We start from the raw sequence: 17,170 nt of genomic DNA, 5'->3' as shown, positions 1-17,170 counted from the left end.
TGTGTTGGAGGCTCTGCATAGTCACATGTGTTGGTGTGGTCCGCCACATGTGTGTATCTGGTCTGTACATGTTATATACAGTATATATCTATAAATACAGACACAATGCATGAGTCTGTGTGTGTACATGTGGAATAAATCATCAGAATTCCTTTTTTTTTTTTTTTTGGTATTTAGACATTACACAAAGTCTCCCCTCCCCTTTCCTGAGCTCGTCTCAGGGCGACTGAAAAACAGAGGAAGGAGGAAACTGCTCAGCTCTAGCAGACAGATTGATGAGGCAATATCTTTTCCTCCAAATAAAACCACACCTGTGTATTTTGATTTAACAGAAGAATGTGTGTTTATTTTTGTCTGTACAGCAGCAAATGAAATTTGGTTTCTTATAGCTGACTGTGAACTGTCTGTTTGTGATATATTCCACACAGAAGAGACGTGTAATCTGGACTGGTCATCGTTTTCACATGTAGGAAAGCTGTTGGTGCTCACTCAGCAAAAAATAATCCCGTGACGGTGTAAGGAGAGCACAGATTGTATAACAATAGAGGACCGGGGATTTCTAAATGCAGGACTTGAAATAAACACCAGACATCAGAGTAATTCCCCTAAATTTGCTTTTGGCAGGTGAGGCTGTCTTAGAGAACAATTTGGGTTGTAGCATACATGTGCTCAATATTTTCAATTAAAAAACACTGGATGTTTTTTTGTTGTTGTTGTTTTTTGCAGTATCTTAGAGAGAGTTTCTTATGTAAGGCAATCCAACAAACAAAGGATATAAAACAAGTCATGCCCAACAACAAATATCTATTTGTACCATAAAATAGTTTTGGTCACTTTCGTTCTCCTTAATATTCAGTTGCTACTAAAATCTTACAACACAGATTATTAACCTGGATAAAACATAACAGCAGGTTGTTCTTTTATTCTTTGTAGAAATATGTATTCAGGGCAATTCTTTGGGCCACCTATTGGCAAATCTTGCTTAAAAAACAAGTGTGAAAAATTGCAATAATTCAAGATGTAATAGAAAAAGTCTTCTATTAGAAACTTTACATTTCCTTCACATTGAGCAATTAAAGGATGCAACTAAAACAACTCACTGACCAGCATTATTTTATAGTGTTTCTACTTAATGAAAACATTAAAGATGTAATGAAGTACCAGATTTTAGTAGTTAAATTTTGTCTGCCCTGTATGTTTAAATAGATTCCTCTAAAAACAACCATCCATCCATTCCTTAAATTGCTCATTTCCATCAGGGTCGCACATATGCTATCAAACCTTGGGTGAAAGGCACTCATACAGGCAAGAAAGTCACATCTATAGTCATATAGTTTCAGCAGTTCATCATTCATGTCTTTGGATTGATTGGAGAAAATAGAGCATGTGGAGGAAACACAGGGGAAACTAACTACCTCCACACAGAAAGGCCCAAGCTGGCCAGAATTCAGGACCTTCTTGCTGCAAGGGGACAGTGTTAACACTCAGCTACCGTGTCAGTCGGCCATATTACAACCAGTTTCACAACATCGAACTTGCTTAATTCAGAGCTGATATAAAACCACTATCTAGGATAAGATGTTCCAAAAGCGTTGTGGTTTTTAGTTGACACTTTATCAAAATCTACAGGAAGTGATCTCATAATTTGATTATTGTTACAGATTTAAGATACAAAAGTATTTGTATACTTTTCAGTACTATATGACAGTCAGGGGACTTGTGTAAACAAATGGCAGTTATCTTCACGAGTGTCTCTGGTACATGTCTGCGGTTCTTCAACTCATGAAGGTGGCATGAATGCCATCTTACAGTGATGAAGGTTTATGTGTGTGCGAGGAGCGCCACATGTCAGGCCTGTAGGGTGCAGGCGTTTGTGATGTCACGAATAAAATGTCAGCCACTAGGCCCGTGTGCTTTGAGTGTCTCAGACAGCTGGGCCAGAGGGTGGATGGAAGGAGTGGGGTGGAGGTGGTGGGGCAAAGGTGGGGGCACAACGCTGGGTGACAGGCATAGACACTTAGTGTGTTTGTGTGTGTGGTCAGAGACAGTATGCATGGTACAGGGAATAGCTGAACTTGCTTGTGTGTGGCAGCAAGGAGGCGGAGACAGTGAAAGAGGAGAAGGATTGATGGTGTGTGATTGGTATGTAAGAGTGTGTGTATAGTATCTGTGCATATGGCGTGTTACTTTATTGGTGTCAGGGTGCATCTCTAAATGTGTGTGTGTGTGCAGAAGTCAGAGGGTGCAGTCATCCTGGAGGGCACATGTGTGTTTATTGGACTTTGAGGGATTATTAGCATGGGTGTGGCATGTGTGTCTGTGTGCATGTACATCACTGTGCTACAGTTGTGTGCACATTTGTACAGTATCATGTGTTTCTCCACTGTACAGTTTGTATTTGTGTTTCGACGTGTTCGCATTTACATGTTCTTCCCAGCACATCTGGTGTCCCACATGTGGCAGTAAAATTTTATTTCGTCCCAGTGACATGACATGTTGTCTGATCACAGGCGAGGCTTTGTCTGCACTGTGTGGCACACATCCTCTATAAGAGACCCTTATTGTTTCACACCAATGTCTTGCTCACTGATCGTCCTGATACACAGACACGTTGTGGACCACCTCTCCCTCTCTCCCTCATCTTTGTCTCTCTTGTCCTATATGTTCATGTGGCTGGTGAATGTTGCATTGTGCACAGAGTCATTGGCACGAACCGGTGCCCGCTGCCACAGGATACGCTACCATGTTTGTAATCTGGGGCACATTTTGTTTCAGTTCTCTCTCACAATCACTCAGTTTCCTGTTTGCTTTTACAGCAAAGAATATTCATAACTTTTAAGACGTCATTTGTTCTCTAAAACTAATATTTAATATTTTTTTCTCATATATCTTTTATTTGAATTTTGTTATTGTTCTTTTATCTTCAACACAAAAACAACACTGAGTGACCACAAGAGGTAAACATCCATGTTACAGTACACAGTGATGCAACACAATGATCACTTGGAAATAAAAAGGAAAATAATCAAATAATTTAAAAATAGGGAAAGTACATAAAATAAAAAAATAAAATAATATATATGGTATTAAATCCTCAAATGTCACATTGAGCATTTATATGTTTATGAATGTCGTCTGAAAGCTTGAGAGTTTTGCTTCCATGTTCATGGTGGCATACAGTACGGGGGTCATTTGCGGCTAATCCAGTTGCATGCATGTTGACAGTGAGACACGTTGTTAATTTGATATGGGGCAGATGACGTTTCTCTCCTAATGAACTTCTCACACGTCACATAGCAGACGAAGTATGTACTTATTACAGGGCAGCAGATATAAACACATATTATCACTGCAACTCATGTTGAGTTTGGACATTTAATGGTTGATGGCTTTTTCCGTAGAGCAAATATTTTCTGCTTTTATATTTCTGGTTATCAAAGTCCTGGTGCAACAGAGAACAGTTTGTTCTCTGATGAGGCTATATATGTGTTGAATTGCTTTCAACGAGCAAAGCTCATCCGACGACTTTGGCTGCTTAGCCATGTGTTTGACATGGCTTCCAGGTGGTCAGCACCTGCTTATACGATGATTTGACGTATGTGTCTGGCCAGCAGACCAAAACGTGAACCGCATGTGGCATCCAATGTGAAAGACATGCTGGAGCCTCGGGCATGTGCAGAGTGACTGTTTGTAATACTGTGACTAGCTATAAATATATATGATATGATAGATATATATGATCACAGTCAACTTGTCACCAAATTAACTCTGCATGAGAATCTGATACTGCCAGATACAGTTTGTTCTTCAAGAGTTACATCAGTTCTACACACCACACTGTGTCAGCATTTTCAATGAAACGTTTGTGAGGTTGAATCTCAAATAGAGATTTGTATGGTCTTTCAGTATGGCTCGCAGAATTCTGGCATGTAGTTTGACATAAAAACACCAATTAGCCCACTTACATCACAACAAGGAACTCCATGCATGTGCCATTAGAAAACCACCCATATGCTGCACAATGTCACACATGCACATGTATAGTGTGGTCAACTCCTACAGATTCTTTCAAAGACTGTCTTTTATGTTGGCATGATTCTGGAGGTGGAAATAATGCTATGTGAAACCAGGGGGTAGCTTTCTATCAGTGTAGGTGTGAGCTTTATATGAGCTATTGCCATGTGATCCTATTGACAATTGTTGGGGAAAACAGAGAAGTGGTTGGGGGATGAGAATGCATAACAGCACACATCATAAATAAATCTGTCAACTAGGTTTGGCTTCTCTCCACAGCTGAGAATCAGTGACAAGGGGAACTCTGGAGAGTGAAATATGGCCTGGCTGTAACTAGCACATAAATTAGCACATATTTTTGAAAGAAAAGAACTGAAATACATAAAATATATGTATACATATATGTAGATTAAGATAAAACAGAACTATATTTTAAGTAACGTTTTGCAGACAAGCTTAAATGTATGTTTTACATTACATTTGGTAGCAAAAAAAAGTATTAATAATTGATCATATAGTAAGGGCTGTCGTCTGAAAGCTTGAGAACATTACACATTCAAAATGTTTATGCCCTACAAACACCGAAATACAACTTTGATGTAAATGACCAAAGTTACAGTATAATCCACACAAGTGAAGCGAATGAAATTCTTTGTATTGAGAACATGTTATATTGCGCCCTCTACAGGTCAAATTATTACACTGCAAGGAATATGTTTTTTTTTATCATAATAAAATATAAGAGATGGTTGTGTTACAAAGACATGGAAAATTGTCAAATCAACTATTTAAAACGCATTTAGTTTGTTTGATAATTCAGCTGTATTGTTGAGAGTGTGAAGAGATTATCCAAGATCTCCAAACTCCAAACTAAAAATATCAACGTATAGTAAAACAGGTAAAAATGGGTAAAATAGTCCTCAAGTACGCAGTTTCAGTTTGGAGTTTGGTTTTTTTTCGCAATTTTAGATAAATACATTCAAACTAGCTGGAGACAGCATGGATATCTGTGATTACTCAAGTGAATATTTATAATATAATATCTTGAAATACATAAAATGTATACATTTGAATGAAACAGTGCATAGGCTAGCAGAGATGCGTTTATGTTCTCATTTTAGTCTCTGATGACAGCTGCCTTTTGCTTAGATGTTATTTTCTTCCAGCGCTTTAACAAACCTGTCGCTGATTGGTCCAAAATTTGACATCCACGTTCTCCAGCCAATCAGAACGCCAGAACCTTGTTGGTAACATTAAGGAACACAGCTGTCCACAACCTGCACCAGAGGAATATTTTAAACTGTTCAAACGCCACTCAAGCTGCAAATAAAAGTATGTACGGAAGCTGTAACAAACAGGTTTGTATAACAGGCAGTGTTAGTAACGGTCGTGTTTTCTTTCACTAACTGTAGCTACTAGCCAGGGCTTGCGAGTTAGCATTGTAGCTAGCAGTACGTTATATTGCCAATGCTTAAATGGCCGACAGCTGATTTCTTTCCCTTTGATAAGTGAAACCTTGTCACAGGATCTTGACGGTTATCGGTGTTTAGTGTGCGAGCGGCTTTCTTGTATGTCGAGGGTAGCGGTGGGGCTATTTTAGAGGAGCCAGTTGACCTTTTCAAGTGGGGGAGCTAGCAGCAGCGTCTGTAGCAAAACAGTCCTGTGACGACGTGTTGTGTGACCAGCTAGCAATGGTGCAAGGACGGGGGAGCGTCATCAAACCAGGTGAAGCATGTGAACGCACCAGCACGAATCCTACCTGCAGTTATTTAAATAAAATACGTATTTTTTGTTGTTATGAATGCACTTTATATGTCATGCCAGAGAAGCCTGTTGCAGCGCAGATGGATGGAAATAGAAGTTAAATATTTTTTTTTTTAAATGGCTCAAATAATGTAATGTAGGCCTCTGACTGGTGTATGTACATTTTTCGATTCCACTAACATGATATCGTGAGTAATTCAGTTGTACTTGTGCAAAAGCAACACACAACCGCTTTGCCTTTAAATAAATGAAAGATTAATTGTATAAACACAAGCTTTAAGGTCTTTGTTTACATTTCCTCTCGTATCTACAAGTGCCTGAAAACTGCGCTGATATGTATTAATTATGCAGGACGAATAGAAAATAATTTGTCCGTAAGGAGCAAAGAGATTAACATGTTAACAACTGAACAAATGATGAAAGAATCGAGTAAAACATATTGTGTAAGTGTGCAGAGACGACAGATCTGGCACACATGATGGGCCTGCCATTTTGTCCCACCAAGCAGTAGATGGATGTATCAAACTGTATCTCCTTACAAGTTTTCCAATAATAACTGAGAAGTAACTATCAGAATATTGACCATGATTGAGATGTGTGTATGTGTGTAATCAGTGTAGCAGGTGGTGTAAGGCATACCAGGGTAAATAAGGTCATCATGGGGACAGTTTAGCAGTATGCTCAGTGTTAGTAAGCAGTCGTTAAAATGAAAGCAGTACAGTATCTAGCATTAACTGCGTACAAGGTGTGGGTCTTTTGATATGCTTGAGGGATATCAGCATATTATATAATGACAAGGCAGGACCCGAGGCTTATTCTGCAGCCAAATGAACAGATAGATAAAGCAAACGGTCAGCAACTCCCACATCACAGCTGATCAGTTTGTGCTTTGTATCATTCTGTAGTTTGAGTGTAAGCCTCATGTCCTGGCACACATTTTCATGTTTTTTTAAAATATGTGCTTTGCTGTTATCTTTCTTCCAACAGAGTGAAAAGCCCGTGTGTTCATCTGGCAAACAAAACATGCCTTCCACCCTTCACTGACAATTAAAATGGTAAGATGGCAATGATTTTACATATTTTTAATTTATTGTTGTCTTCAATATTGAATGTTTGTTTTTTTATTTAATGCTTAGAATATATGGAGTGTTGTCATGGCTGAATTTATTTAGATAATAACACATCAAAGAATGGGAATGACCTTTACAATAATACTGAGGGCTGATGAAATATACCCAAACAAATACAAAAATAGACCAAGAATATATAATAACATTGTGATATGTTATACTGTAGGATTTAGACAATATCTTGACCACTTGTAAAATATAATTCTATTCTAATACAATTGAAATACAATTATGTTTCTTTTTACTCCCCATTTTCCCTTTTTTCTTCCTGTGAGGCACTTTGTAACTTCTGTTTTGAAAAGTGCTACATTAATAAATTGCCAGCATTACATAATGTTCATGTTTTTGTTGAGAGCTGCATTAGAGAGGTGCAAATTTGCTGTCATTCATAAATAAAAGGAATTACTAATACTGCTATTACTGGTAATAATGAACTTTATGCAGCACCTTTTATAAATTATTGGAAGCTCAAAGTTCTTAACATAAAAATAACAGAAAAAGCAGATAACTTAAACACCAGTTAAATATTTGTGATCTATTGGTTTATACTATAGTGTAAAGTTTGAAAGATTTGACTGCACATGATGGATGTTTTAGTTCAGTTGTTGGAGTCCTTTAATGGCACTTCAGCTATATTATGTGTTTGTTTGTTAAATTGACAATGTCTCTTTTTATGTATTCATTAGTTGTGACAGCCGTCAAAGTCCTGTGTGACAGACTTCCTTCGAAAACTGGATACAACCTCCACAGAAGATGGAGGACTCTCCTCACTTGTACATCTCTGAGTTTGGAGACAGTGAGGATATAGAGGAGGACGAGGAAGACATTTATCAAGAGGAAAGTAACATGGAACCAGACACACCTAATTCACTTAATGCAGATCTTCATGAACATCCTGGCCAGGATACCGAGAGTGGCTGGGACTCTTTTCCCTGTCAGCACTGTAAGAGACATTTTACCAGTAAACAAGGCTTGGAACGACACATGCACATCCACACTTTGGCAAACAACGAGGCACACGCATACAAAAGCAATAAGAGCATCATATCTTTTGGTTCAAATTTAGGTCAGCTGCAGCATGAAAAGATGAAGCCTTTGGATTCAGAAGGCTCAGTCACGCAGCCTCATACTTCATCCCCCACAAGCTCTAATACTTCCATTTTGTCGGCTGGAGAAAACATTGCTCAGCCAGACAAACAGGGAGTATTAGAGGGGCATCATGCTTGTAAGTACTGTGAAAAAATATTCACCACTCATACCAACAAGCGACGACATGAGCGCAGGATCCACGAGCAGCATCTGCAACACACAGAAAAAACCCAGCTGCCCCAGGAGGAAAGTCTTCAGAGGATTATCAGTGCAACATCGCAAGAGGAAACAGAGCTCAGTGAAAATACAGCACCTGCAGCTGTTGTGGAGAATGAAGGGGAGCACACAGAACAGTACATGCTAGATGTCTCTAGCAATATTTCAGAGAATCTCAGCTTTTACATAGACGGAAAGATAGTGTCAACGAGTACAGTCAGTAGCTGTGAAGCAGCTGAGGTTCATTCTGGGTCTTCAACTTTAGTCGGACTGGATGCCTTGATTCTAGACCCCACCCAAATCAGCCAGGTTTTAAATCCAGATTCAGTCACAGGTAAAGAAATACCTGGTCAGCCAGTGGCCAAGAGAAGAACTGCGACACCACCTCTTTTACCACAAATTAAAACTGAACTGGAGTCTGAGGTGGTCGTGTCTTCATCCTCATCGTCACTTGTGTCTTCTTTAATAGAGAATCTACTTCCTCAGAATACAGAGTCTACAGTTGTGCAGAAGGAAAGAACCGTGTTTCTGTCCCCTAAGCTGAAGCAGCTCCTGGAGAAGCAGGATGGCCTTAAACCCACACTCGCCCTCATCACAGATGGCCAAAAGCCTTGTTCACCTGTCTCTCTGTCTGTCCTGCCTGCCGGAACAGGAAGGTTTAAAAGAAGGACTGGATCTCCACAAAGCTCTCCACAGCAAAACCCAACAACTAACGAGGAAACGCCAATGCCAGACACGGGAGATTGTGATGCTGTAAGTGTAGGACAGACGGAGACCCAGCATAGCTCACCTGTGCACCAAACAGCCAATGAGAAGGATAACACAACTGTATTTGTAGAGGAACCAGCAGTGAATGCTGTCTTAACAGAGAGCTGGCCCCCTATGACTGGCGGTAATTCCTGTAACCAGCAACCACTGGATCTCTCCAATACAGTCAAAAGAAATGAAGATGAAGCTTTGGCCGATGCCGTGCTGGATTTAAGTTTGCAAAAAAGGAGCCTAGATGAATCTGAGCTGCCATCAAATTTAGTTTTACAGGCAGTTTTGAAAGAAGGAAGATCGAATACAAGCATGGCGGAGAAGGCCTTAATGGATATTGCAGAGCAAAATATAAGCCTAGGGAATCCTGAGACCCCTTTAGTCACAGACTTCGCGATAGTTACAGGATCAGATATGGTGACCCCCGTGGAGTCTGTTGGGGAAGGACTTGTTTATGGGCTTGCACTTCCCTCCAGTTCTCTCACTCCATCATCTGCCTCCCTTACCTCTGTTGCCTTGCAGCCAGCTTCACCGTGCACTATAGCATTTGCTTCCCCAGCCTCACACACAGTGCTCCCCACTGCTCCTTCATTAATTACAGTTCTGGCACCACCACCGCCCATTTCTAACCCTTCAAGCCAACCAATCCAAGTATTAGCTCCAAATATATCTCCTGAGCCCTTGGTAATCTGCACAGAAAATGCATTAAATTCCTCAGAGTGTGATTTAACTACTGCATTTACCACTGCGAATTCTGCAAACCTTGTCGCTCTCTCACAACCCCTTGACCCGACTCTAAATCTACCTGGCCATGTGTTTCTCACCGATCAAATTGCCCTCAACCCCCCTTTAGTTGAATCCACTCCTGTGTCAGACGTGCCATTCACACCCACTGTAACTTTAAATGATTCCCTCATTAACTCTTACAACATTACAAGCAACACTGTGTTGATAGAGTGCACAATAGCTCTTGAAGGCCCAGGGAGTGTTGTCCCTGCTGCAATTACCTTACAAGAAAACACTGCTGAGCCTCCAGCACCTACGCAGATGGTTGTTAATCACATAGAAGAGCAACAGATTGTATCAGTACCCAGCCCTCCAACTGCGGATCCCACTATTCTTGTATCCTCCATCGCAGAATCAGTGACTCTGTCCACCACCACCTCACTGATATCTGATTGTCCTACAGTGGGTGAATCAAATCCTGACCCAGAACCGGTTGTTAAATCAGAGCCACCAACCACAAAAGAGGAGGAACCTGCTGACGTTTCTGTTTCCCCACCCGAAACCTCTAAATCTGAAACCTCACACCCTTCTGAGAAAGCTGACGAGGAAGAATCCTCAGGTAGTTCACCTAGCGATGCACAACAGCAGACTTTCACCAAGAACTTCATCTGCAATGTGTGTGATAAGCTTTTCCATTCAATGAAAGAACTAGGCCATCATGTAGGTGACCATGCTGATGAATGGCCCTACAAATGTGAGTTCTGCGTGCTGCTCTTTGGTAAGCCATCCGCTCTGCTTGACCATCGATCAAGCCTCCACGGTGTCGGCAAGACTTATGTTTGCAGTGCATGTACAAAAGACTTTGTCTACCTTTGCAATCTGAAACAGCATCAGGAAGAATTACATCCCGGTCAGCAGTGTACATACACAGAAGAAGAAAAGGGAAAACTACGACCTCAGAACTACAACAACTCAACGAAAGTCAACACAGAGCCCTCAGAGCCTGATGCTCCAGAGGAACCCAAGAAATTGGTGAAAAAGGAAGAGAGTGAGGTGGATGTGGCTGCTGAAGAACTGTTTACAACAATAAAAATCATGGCCTCAGATGGAGGCAAACTCAAAGGGCCTGATGTTCGACTTGGCATTAACCAGCATTATCCCAGCTTTAAGCCTCCTCCATTTCCTTACCATAACAGATCACCCGCTGGCTCACTGGCTTCAGCCACAAACTTCACTACCCACAACATCCCACAAACATTTAGTACGGCTATACGATGCACCAAGTGTGGGAAAAGCTTTGATAACATGCCAGAGCTACACAAGCACATCCTGGCTTGTGCAAACGCCAGCGATAAAAGGCGGTACACACCCAAAAAGAATCCCATCCCACTACGCCACTTTGCAAAAACTCAAAATGGAGTGCTGTCTACAACTAACTCTACTAATGAATTTAATGCTTCAAACAGAGCCAGCCAGTCAAACAGGTCCAAACCTCATCAAGAATCACCAGTTAAGATGAAGTTCAAAGTGCTAAACAAAAGGAAGAAAAAGTTGGTACAAAGGGTCATGCCTCAGAGGAACAAGTCAGCCCCTTCATCAAATAAAGTGTCATCTTCACAGGTTAATGAGCAGCAGGAGATATTTGTCTGCCCACACTGCAGCAGGGAGTTCACAATGCGTCGCAGCAGAACCAAACATATGGCGGTCTGCCCCAAGAAGCCTAAAGAGGTGAAGAAAAGGAAAGAAGGGGGAATCTCTGTGACCAAGGAGAACGATGGCCACCTGCGTAGAGGGGTCTCTCACGTCGAAGAGAAACAAGTCTCACCTCAGCATAAAACTAGACTCCAGACTTCTGGCCATGCTAAGAGGCCCGCCATCCTGCCAGTGCAAACTGTCTTTTCAAACAAAAGAAGTAAAATAATCATAAAAGAGAGCACGCAACCAAAAACTGAGACACCCACTCTGAATGAACTTCCCATTGCTCGCACTTTCAACCCCTCGATGCGCCAGTATACCAGAGTGCAGCATAACGTCAAAGGCATCCCCATTAAAATCACCATAGTGAAACCACAACAGGCCGAACCACAGAAGGATGAGCTGCCTCCCGCTCCGAGCCGAGAAGAAGCAACCGGAGCCATCACCAGCAGCTCTGAGCAGAGCGCTTCAGCTTGAAGAATATTCAGCGGGCCACCAGAGGATCTTCAGGTAGTTAAAGCACATTTAAGTTTATTTGCAAAATGATAAAAAAGTAAAAAGATAAGTAGTAGTTGCAAACATAGAAGGGATATGCACAGTTATTACTCATTTATACAGGTAAGACGGGTACTACACTGGTAAGTGAGTTAACAAGCTTAAACAACACACAAGAAGCCTCTTAAGATTATACATGGTTGTGCAATTAAAATAGAAAATGAAATATGCTTAAATACAAGATCGTAAATAACCTCATGCTCACATCTGTCTCAATGTATGTTGTTGTTTTCACTTTCAGGACTCTGCTGTGTGGAACTTCAGTGATATTAAAAGGAGATAACTGCTTCTCACACTGTAAACTGGACACGGACTCAGATTGCGTTATACTGTACTTTAAATGACTGAGTTGAGGATGGATAAAACACACGACTAAGGAGACTGCAGTGAGTGGATGTATTCAACTGAGTATTTGAATGCTTTTGTAGTTGCTCGGAGTTTTGTAGCTTCCTCCTTCATTTCGTAAACTTTTTTTGTCAAACGGCTTGGATTTGCACTTTGAAGTTAATCTGACTGCTACATGTCACAAATTGGAAAGGAAGTGGGAGGAATTGAGCTGGAAGGCTGCTCTCATTTCCTACTCGGCGGGCTACTTAGAGAGGATGGCAGGTGGCAATCATTTTCAGCATGCATTTGCACTTTTCCTTATCTGTTATCTGTGGCCTTTTGGTTTACAGTCTTACTGCATGCTGTGAGCTTGTACTACAGCTAAATTCATTTAGGAAGGATTATGTTGATGCAGTTAGGCCTTAAACACTGAATCTGAGGTTGCATAATTATAGTATAGTGTACTACAGTGTAACATTGGCCACAAGCTACCTGTCAAAATTCATGTTAAGGATATCGGCACTGTCAATTATTAGAGAAGTCAGCGTTTTCATTATTGATGTGAATGCAACATTTGGTAGAATTAATGCTGCAGCCTTTGCAAATCAAAATTGTATATAATCTGGTTGGCCCAGTTGCTATGTATTTGTATGGAAGTTATCAGTTTTGAGAATAATGATCTTTACTGTTTGTGCCATCAAATGTATATGACATGGTTAAATGTGGCATAAAGATGATGAAGAATGAACATAGTTGTTTCCCAAGTGTAGAATTTATTAAGGTGGCCGACCCAAATAGATGATTTTTTTTTTTGTTTGTCTCTTCAGAAGTCTGCGTGGAAGTGCAGATGTGTAATTACATCTAAAAAGAAAAATTACTTCCTTTTGCAGCCGAATGTTGTATGTTGGATTTCGTTGCTGATGGGCCACCACAAATAAATTCTCAATGTGAAGAAAAACACTGCAGTTTGATGTATTTGCACTGCAATCCCAAACAAATTACTATGTAATTTTCTGTATGGTTTGGATTCATTGCTGCCACATTTACAGTAATAAGACTTCAATTCTAAACAGCATCGGCTGAGTCGACTCCAGCGCTTGGCTTCTCTGCATTTTTTTCTGAAATTTAGAAACATTTACAACAGTCCAGTTTGCTTTTAGGCTTTATTTTGCACCTGTTTCACAAAATGCTTGTCAAAAATATGATTTTGTGTGGTTTTCTTTCCAAATCAATGACTAGAAATTTTAATGTGAGAAATACAGTCTATTTAGGTCTTTGTCATCTGTAGAATACAAGCACTTCATCACTGCTTAAATTCTGTGTAACAGTTGTCAACACTTTGTTGTGTCGTGTGTGTATAATGAATTCCAACATGTATAAATCTCAAAATGGAAATGTAAGATCGATTATGAGGTAATTTTTGCTGGAACCCCGTACTGGAATATGAAAACGATGATGGCAAGTTGTAACTATTGTCAGAGTGAGTGTAATGAATTGTATCTGTTTGCTTATCATAAGCTACAGGTGTTAAGTTCAAGTGCTACACAGGGTAATTATTTCATTATGATTTAAATGAGTTAACTTAATTTGAACTAAAACTTGCACTTGAGAAGTTGACAATGGTCTGTATCTGAGAGCGAGTAATGGTACTTTTGTTTTACATTTTTGCCTTTTCAACCCTTGCTGGTAATATTTTCCTCATGCAGACAGACTGCAGTGTGTTGGATGTACAGGATGATTTGGAAGACTGTTATTTAACTGTGAAAAGTGCTTGTAGCATTTCAAAGTGTAAATTAAGTCATGTATATTTATTAATAATTTAAAATTATGTTCTCAATCTCTGAAAAGTTCCTCTGTATGATTTGCACTAAAGTTTTTTCAAGCGAGTGTTCAAAATAAATGGAGAATGTTAAAGTTACATTTGAAGTTTGTGTGAAACTTTATTTAGTAAACAAGTTTATCACATTATTGGAAGTTTATAAATGACTAAATACATATAATTTGGTTATTTTACAGTATTAACAGAATTCAACTCAGCCTACTGCAGTGTGTGCCTACAAATAAATAAAATGTCCAGGTGGTGGCACACTTTCCTTACTTTAACATCTTGAGCAGAGGCTTCAACAGATAGGATTTTATAATACCACTGCATCTCATCTGCACTCCCACAGTCTCTTTGAAAATTCAGTTTTCAGTGACACATGTTTTTTATGCTATTGTTAAAGCATTCTGTCCTCCACCATTATTTTTAACATTTTGAATGTGGATGCCAAAAAATCTCCATGCAAAGGTTTCCAGAACGAGTGCGGACTGCTGCCAGCCTGTGACCTGTTTTCTGTGAAAACAGTGAATAACTGTGTAGAGTAGATATTTCACATTAACATTCATCAACAAAAGGTATAAATAAAATTGTAAATAACCAAGGAACAAACAGATAATCCAAAAGTCAGAAGGTGCAATAACTGTCTGTAACACCTTTTATATTTTATTGTACTCCCTCTGTATAAGTGCATATAAGGACTAAATAAGGTTACTCTTGCAGCTAAAAAACAAAATTAAGAGAGTTTTGTGGATCAAACAGTGATATCCAACATACCATGACTGCAGCTGCTGCACGATTGCTTTCTTTTTCCTAAATTAACTAGTTTTAACACAGTTGCTTAATCAAGCTTCAGGTCATGAATAATTAAAACCTGTCAAGTAGTGTGTGTGCAATGTGAGTGTAATTCTGCTCAAACAAGATATTTCATTTCTTTTTAAAAAAATGCAACTGTCCCCTTCTCTTCTTGATGTCTCTCACTAGCATTCCTTGACCTTTGCATTGAAACCTCAACAGTAAATTAACTAACATTAATCAAGCCACAGTTTGTGCCTCACATGTGATGTTAGTCATCACACACTGAGGTTATTAAGTTATTTACATAAAAGGGATGAGTCACATGATGTGTGAGTGGCTAACATGTATAGCAGTACCAAAAACGGCAACATTTTCCCACTCACACTCCCACTTTGCACTCAAAAAAAACTTAAAAAGTGTCAAGAATCTGCCACAGATGGACTGAACTCTAGATGTTCTTTTTGTGTGGCAAAAGCACTGCAGAATAACCACCGAGCTCCTGTGATGCTCAGGGAAATTGTTCTCTACAAGCCCACAGAGGTCCAGTTATTTCAGTCATTCAAGTCATTTATCTTGTGTTTGTGTTGTATTTATGTTTGGTATAAGTTGGTCTTTACACTTTTTGCTATGTGATTCTCAATTGGTTTTCCCTGAGTAAATAAAAAAAAGGCAATTAGCTATAACCTTAAACACCTGTCTCCATTCAAGCAATCATCATTCAAACAGTAAAACTCTTATCATTTCGATTTTGACAGTGTTGCAGCAGTGAGTGGCTGAACATGTTATAAAATATATGTGCACTCTGTTTAAATTTGTGTGCATGTGTAGAAGGATTTCCCCCTTCACTTACAAAAACATTGCATGGAAGAGTAATAATGCGTTGGCAAATTTTAAGAGTCAGAGCTGCAAAGCTGTAACGGCAGTAGATTAGTTTTGCGCATTTTGACAGAGGACATTTTTTGATCCAGATGAACAGAGGAGTCTGGGGATTCTGGGAATACCTTCAAAACAGTGGTAAGTGTTGCTGAGCAACCTTCAGGGTTTTACCTGTTTAACTTTCAGAAAAGCAGATGCTCTGTGACTTCAATGTAATGACATCATAGCTTATATGAGAAACTGGGTCAATAAACAGTAGCTTACTATACACTAACATTAACTAAAACTGGTTGGTTCTAGTTGTTTTTCATGCCTATATGCAGTATATAGTGTATACCAGCTACAAAGTATAAATAGTATTAATAGACAGATCATTTATATTTAAAAAACAAATTCATGGTCAGACCATGGCCATCAACATATCCTGTGTGGCTGGGGAATATGGAAGAAATAAAAGCAAAAAGAATACATCAAACAAATACTAACATTCAGATAAAAACAATTAATAATGACTAAAAACAGATGATGGATTTTTTTTTTCAAGAGGCAGTGAGTCCATACATGGTGGGAGTTTCTCTTATTTTTAAATGAGTTCAACATGCTTCTCTTTTTTACGAGGATGTCTGTGTGTTAAGATTTAGTTCAGCTTAAAGAAAAGGAGAGAGACAGCTAGCCAGACTGTGTCCAAAGTGAAAAAACACCCCTGCTAACACCTCTAAAGCTGACTTACGTACACATTGTATCTTGTTTGTTAAACCTGTACATAAAAATGTAAAGACAAATTTGCGGTTTTATGGGAAGTCACATGCTGGAACTATTTCTTGGCAAACAGTAATGAGTGCAGTAATGTTGTGCAGCTTCCTGACGTACCACAGTTGTCAGGTTTGGGACCAACGTGACCAAAACCAAAATGTGTGCTCACCGACTTTATCTGGAAACACACATTATAGCCTGAGATGCTGCACTGAAGTACTGAGAGGATGGATACACTGTTGTACTTATGGTTTGTGCTGGAGTAAATGTACTCATGTAGTACAGCGTAGAAAAGTGAAGACTTTTAGCCATGTTAGTGGCACTTATCTAGGGATGGAAATGTAGGTCTGTCAATCTGTTGGTGAGTCTGTTGGTCAGTCTGTCAGTTGATCGGTCTACTACATTGGTCCAGACTGATATATCTCAACTGTTGGATGGGATGAATTCAGATGATGAATCCTACTGACTTTGGTGATCCTCTGATCCTTCCTGTATAGCCACCATGCGATCGACATTTATGTTTTGGTTGAGTAAAATGTCTTGACAACTATTGGATGAAATCATGTACATGTACAATTATGTCCCCCTCAGGATGAATTAATCCCTGATCTTTTCATCAACAAAGTGTGTCCAGTACTTTGGTTTATGA

At 39.6% G+C, this 17,170-nt stretch overlaps 1 protein-coding gene across 3 annotated transcripts; it reads left to right on the top strand.

Annotated features, from left to right (window-relative positions):
- Positions 1-5,252: 5,252 nt before the first annotated feature.
- On the top strand, positions 5,253-14,193 carry prdm2a (PR domain containing 2, with ZNF domain a). 3 transcript variants are annotated; one of them, XM_042409091.1, is made up of 4 exons: positions 5,253-5,346; positions 6,766-6,833; positions 7,595-11,903; positions 12,190-14,193. In XM_042409091.1, the coding sequence occupies exon 3, from the start codon at positions 7,662-7,664 to the stop codon at positions 11,868-11,870; it is 4,209 nt and encodes a 1,402-aa protein (XP_042265025.1). In that variant the 5' UTR covers positions 5,253-5,346; positions 6,766-6,833; positions 7,595-7,661; the 3' UTR covers positions 11,871-11,903; positions 12,190-14,193. The 3 variants fall into 3 exon arrangements, with proteins under 3 accessions (XP_042265025.1, XP_042265024.1, XP_042265026.1); XM_042409090.1 differs by having other exon boundaries at positions 5,253-5,372; XM_042409092.1 differs by lacking the exon at positions 5,253-5,346 and adding an exon at positions 5,392-5,739.
- The last annotated feature ends 2,977 nt before the right edge of the window (positions 14,194-17,170 follow it).

Source organism: Thunnus maccoyii, chromosome 4 (assembly GCF_910596095.1).
Source record: "Thunnus maccoyii chromosome 4, fThuMac1.1, whole genome shotgun sequence".
Lineage (NCBI taxonomy): Eukaryota > Metazoa > Chordata > Actinopteri > Scombriformes > Scombridae > Thunnus > Thunnus maccoyii.
This window is presented reverse-complemented; position numbering and strand designations above follow the sequence as displayed.

Bases quoted from the DNA above. Each gene is read 5' to 3' on its own strand.
- prdm2a (XM_042409091.1), top strand. From the start codon at position 7,662: ATGGAGGACTCTCCTCACTTGTACATCTCTGAGTTTGGAGACAGTGAG.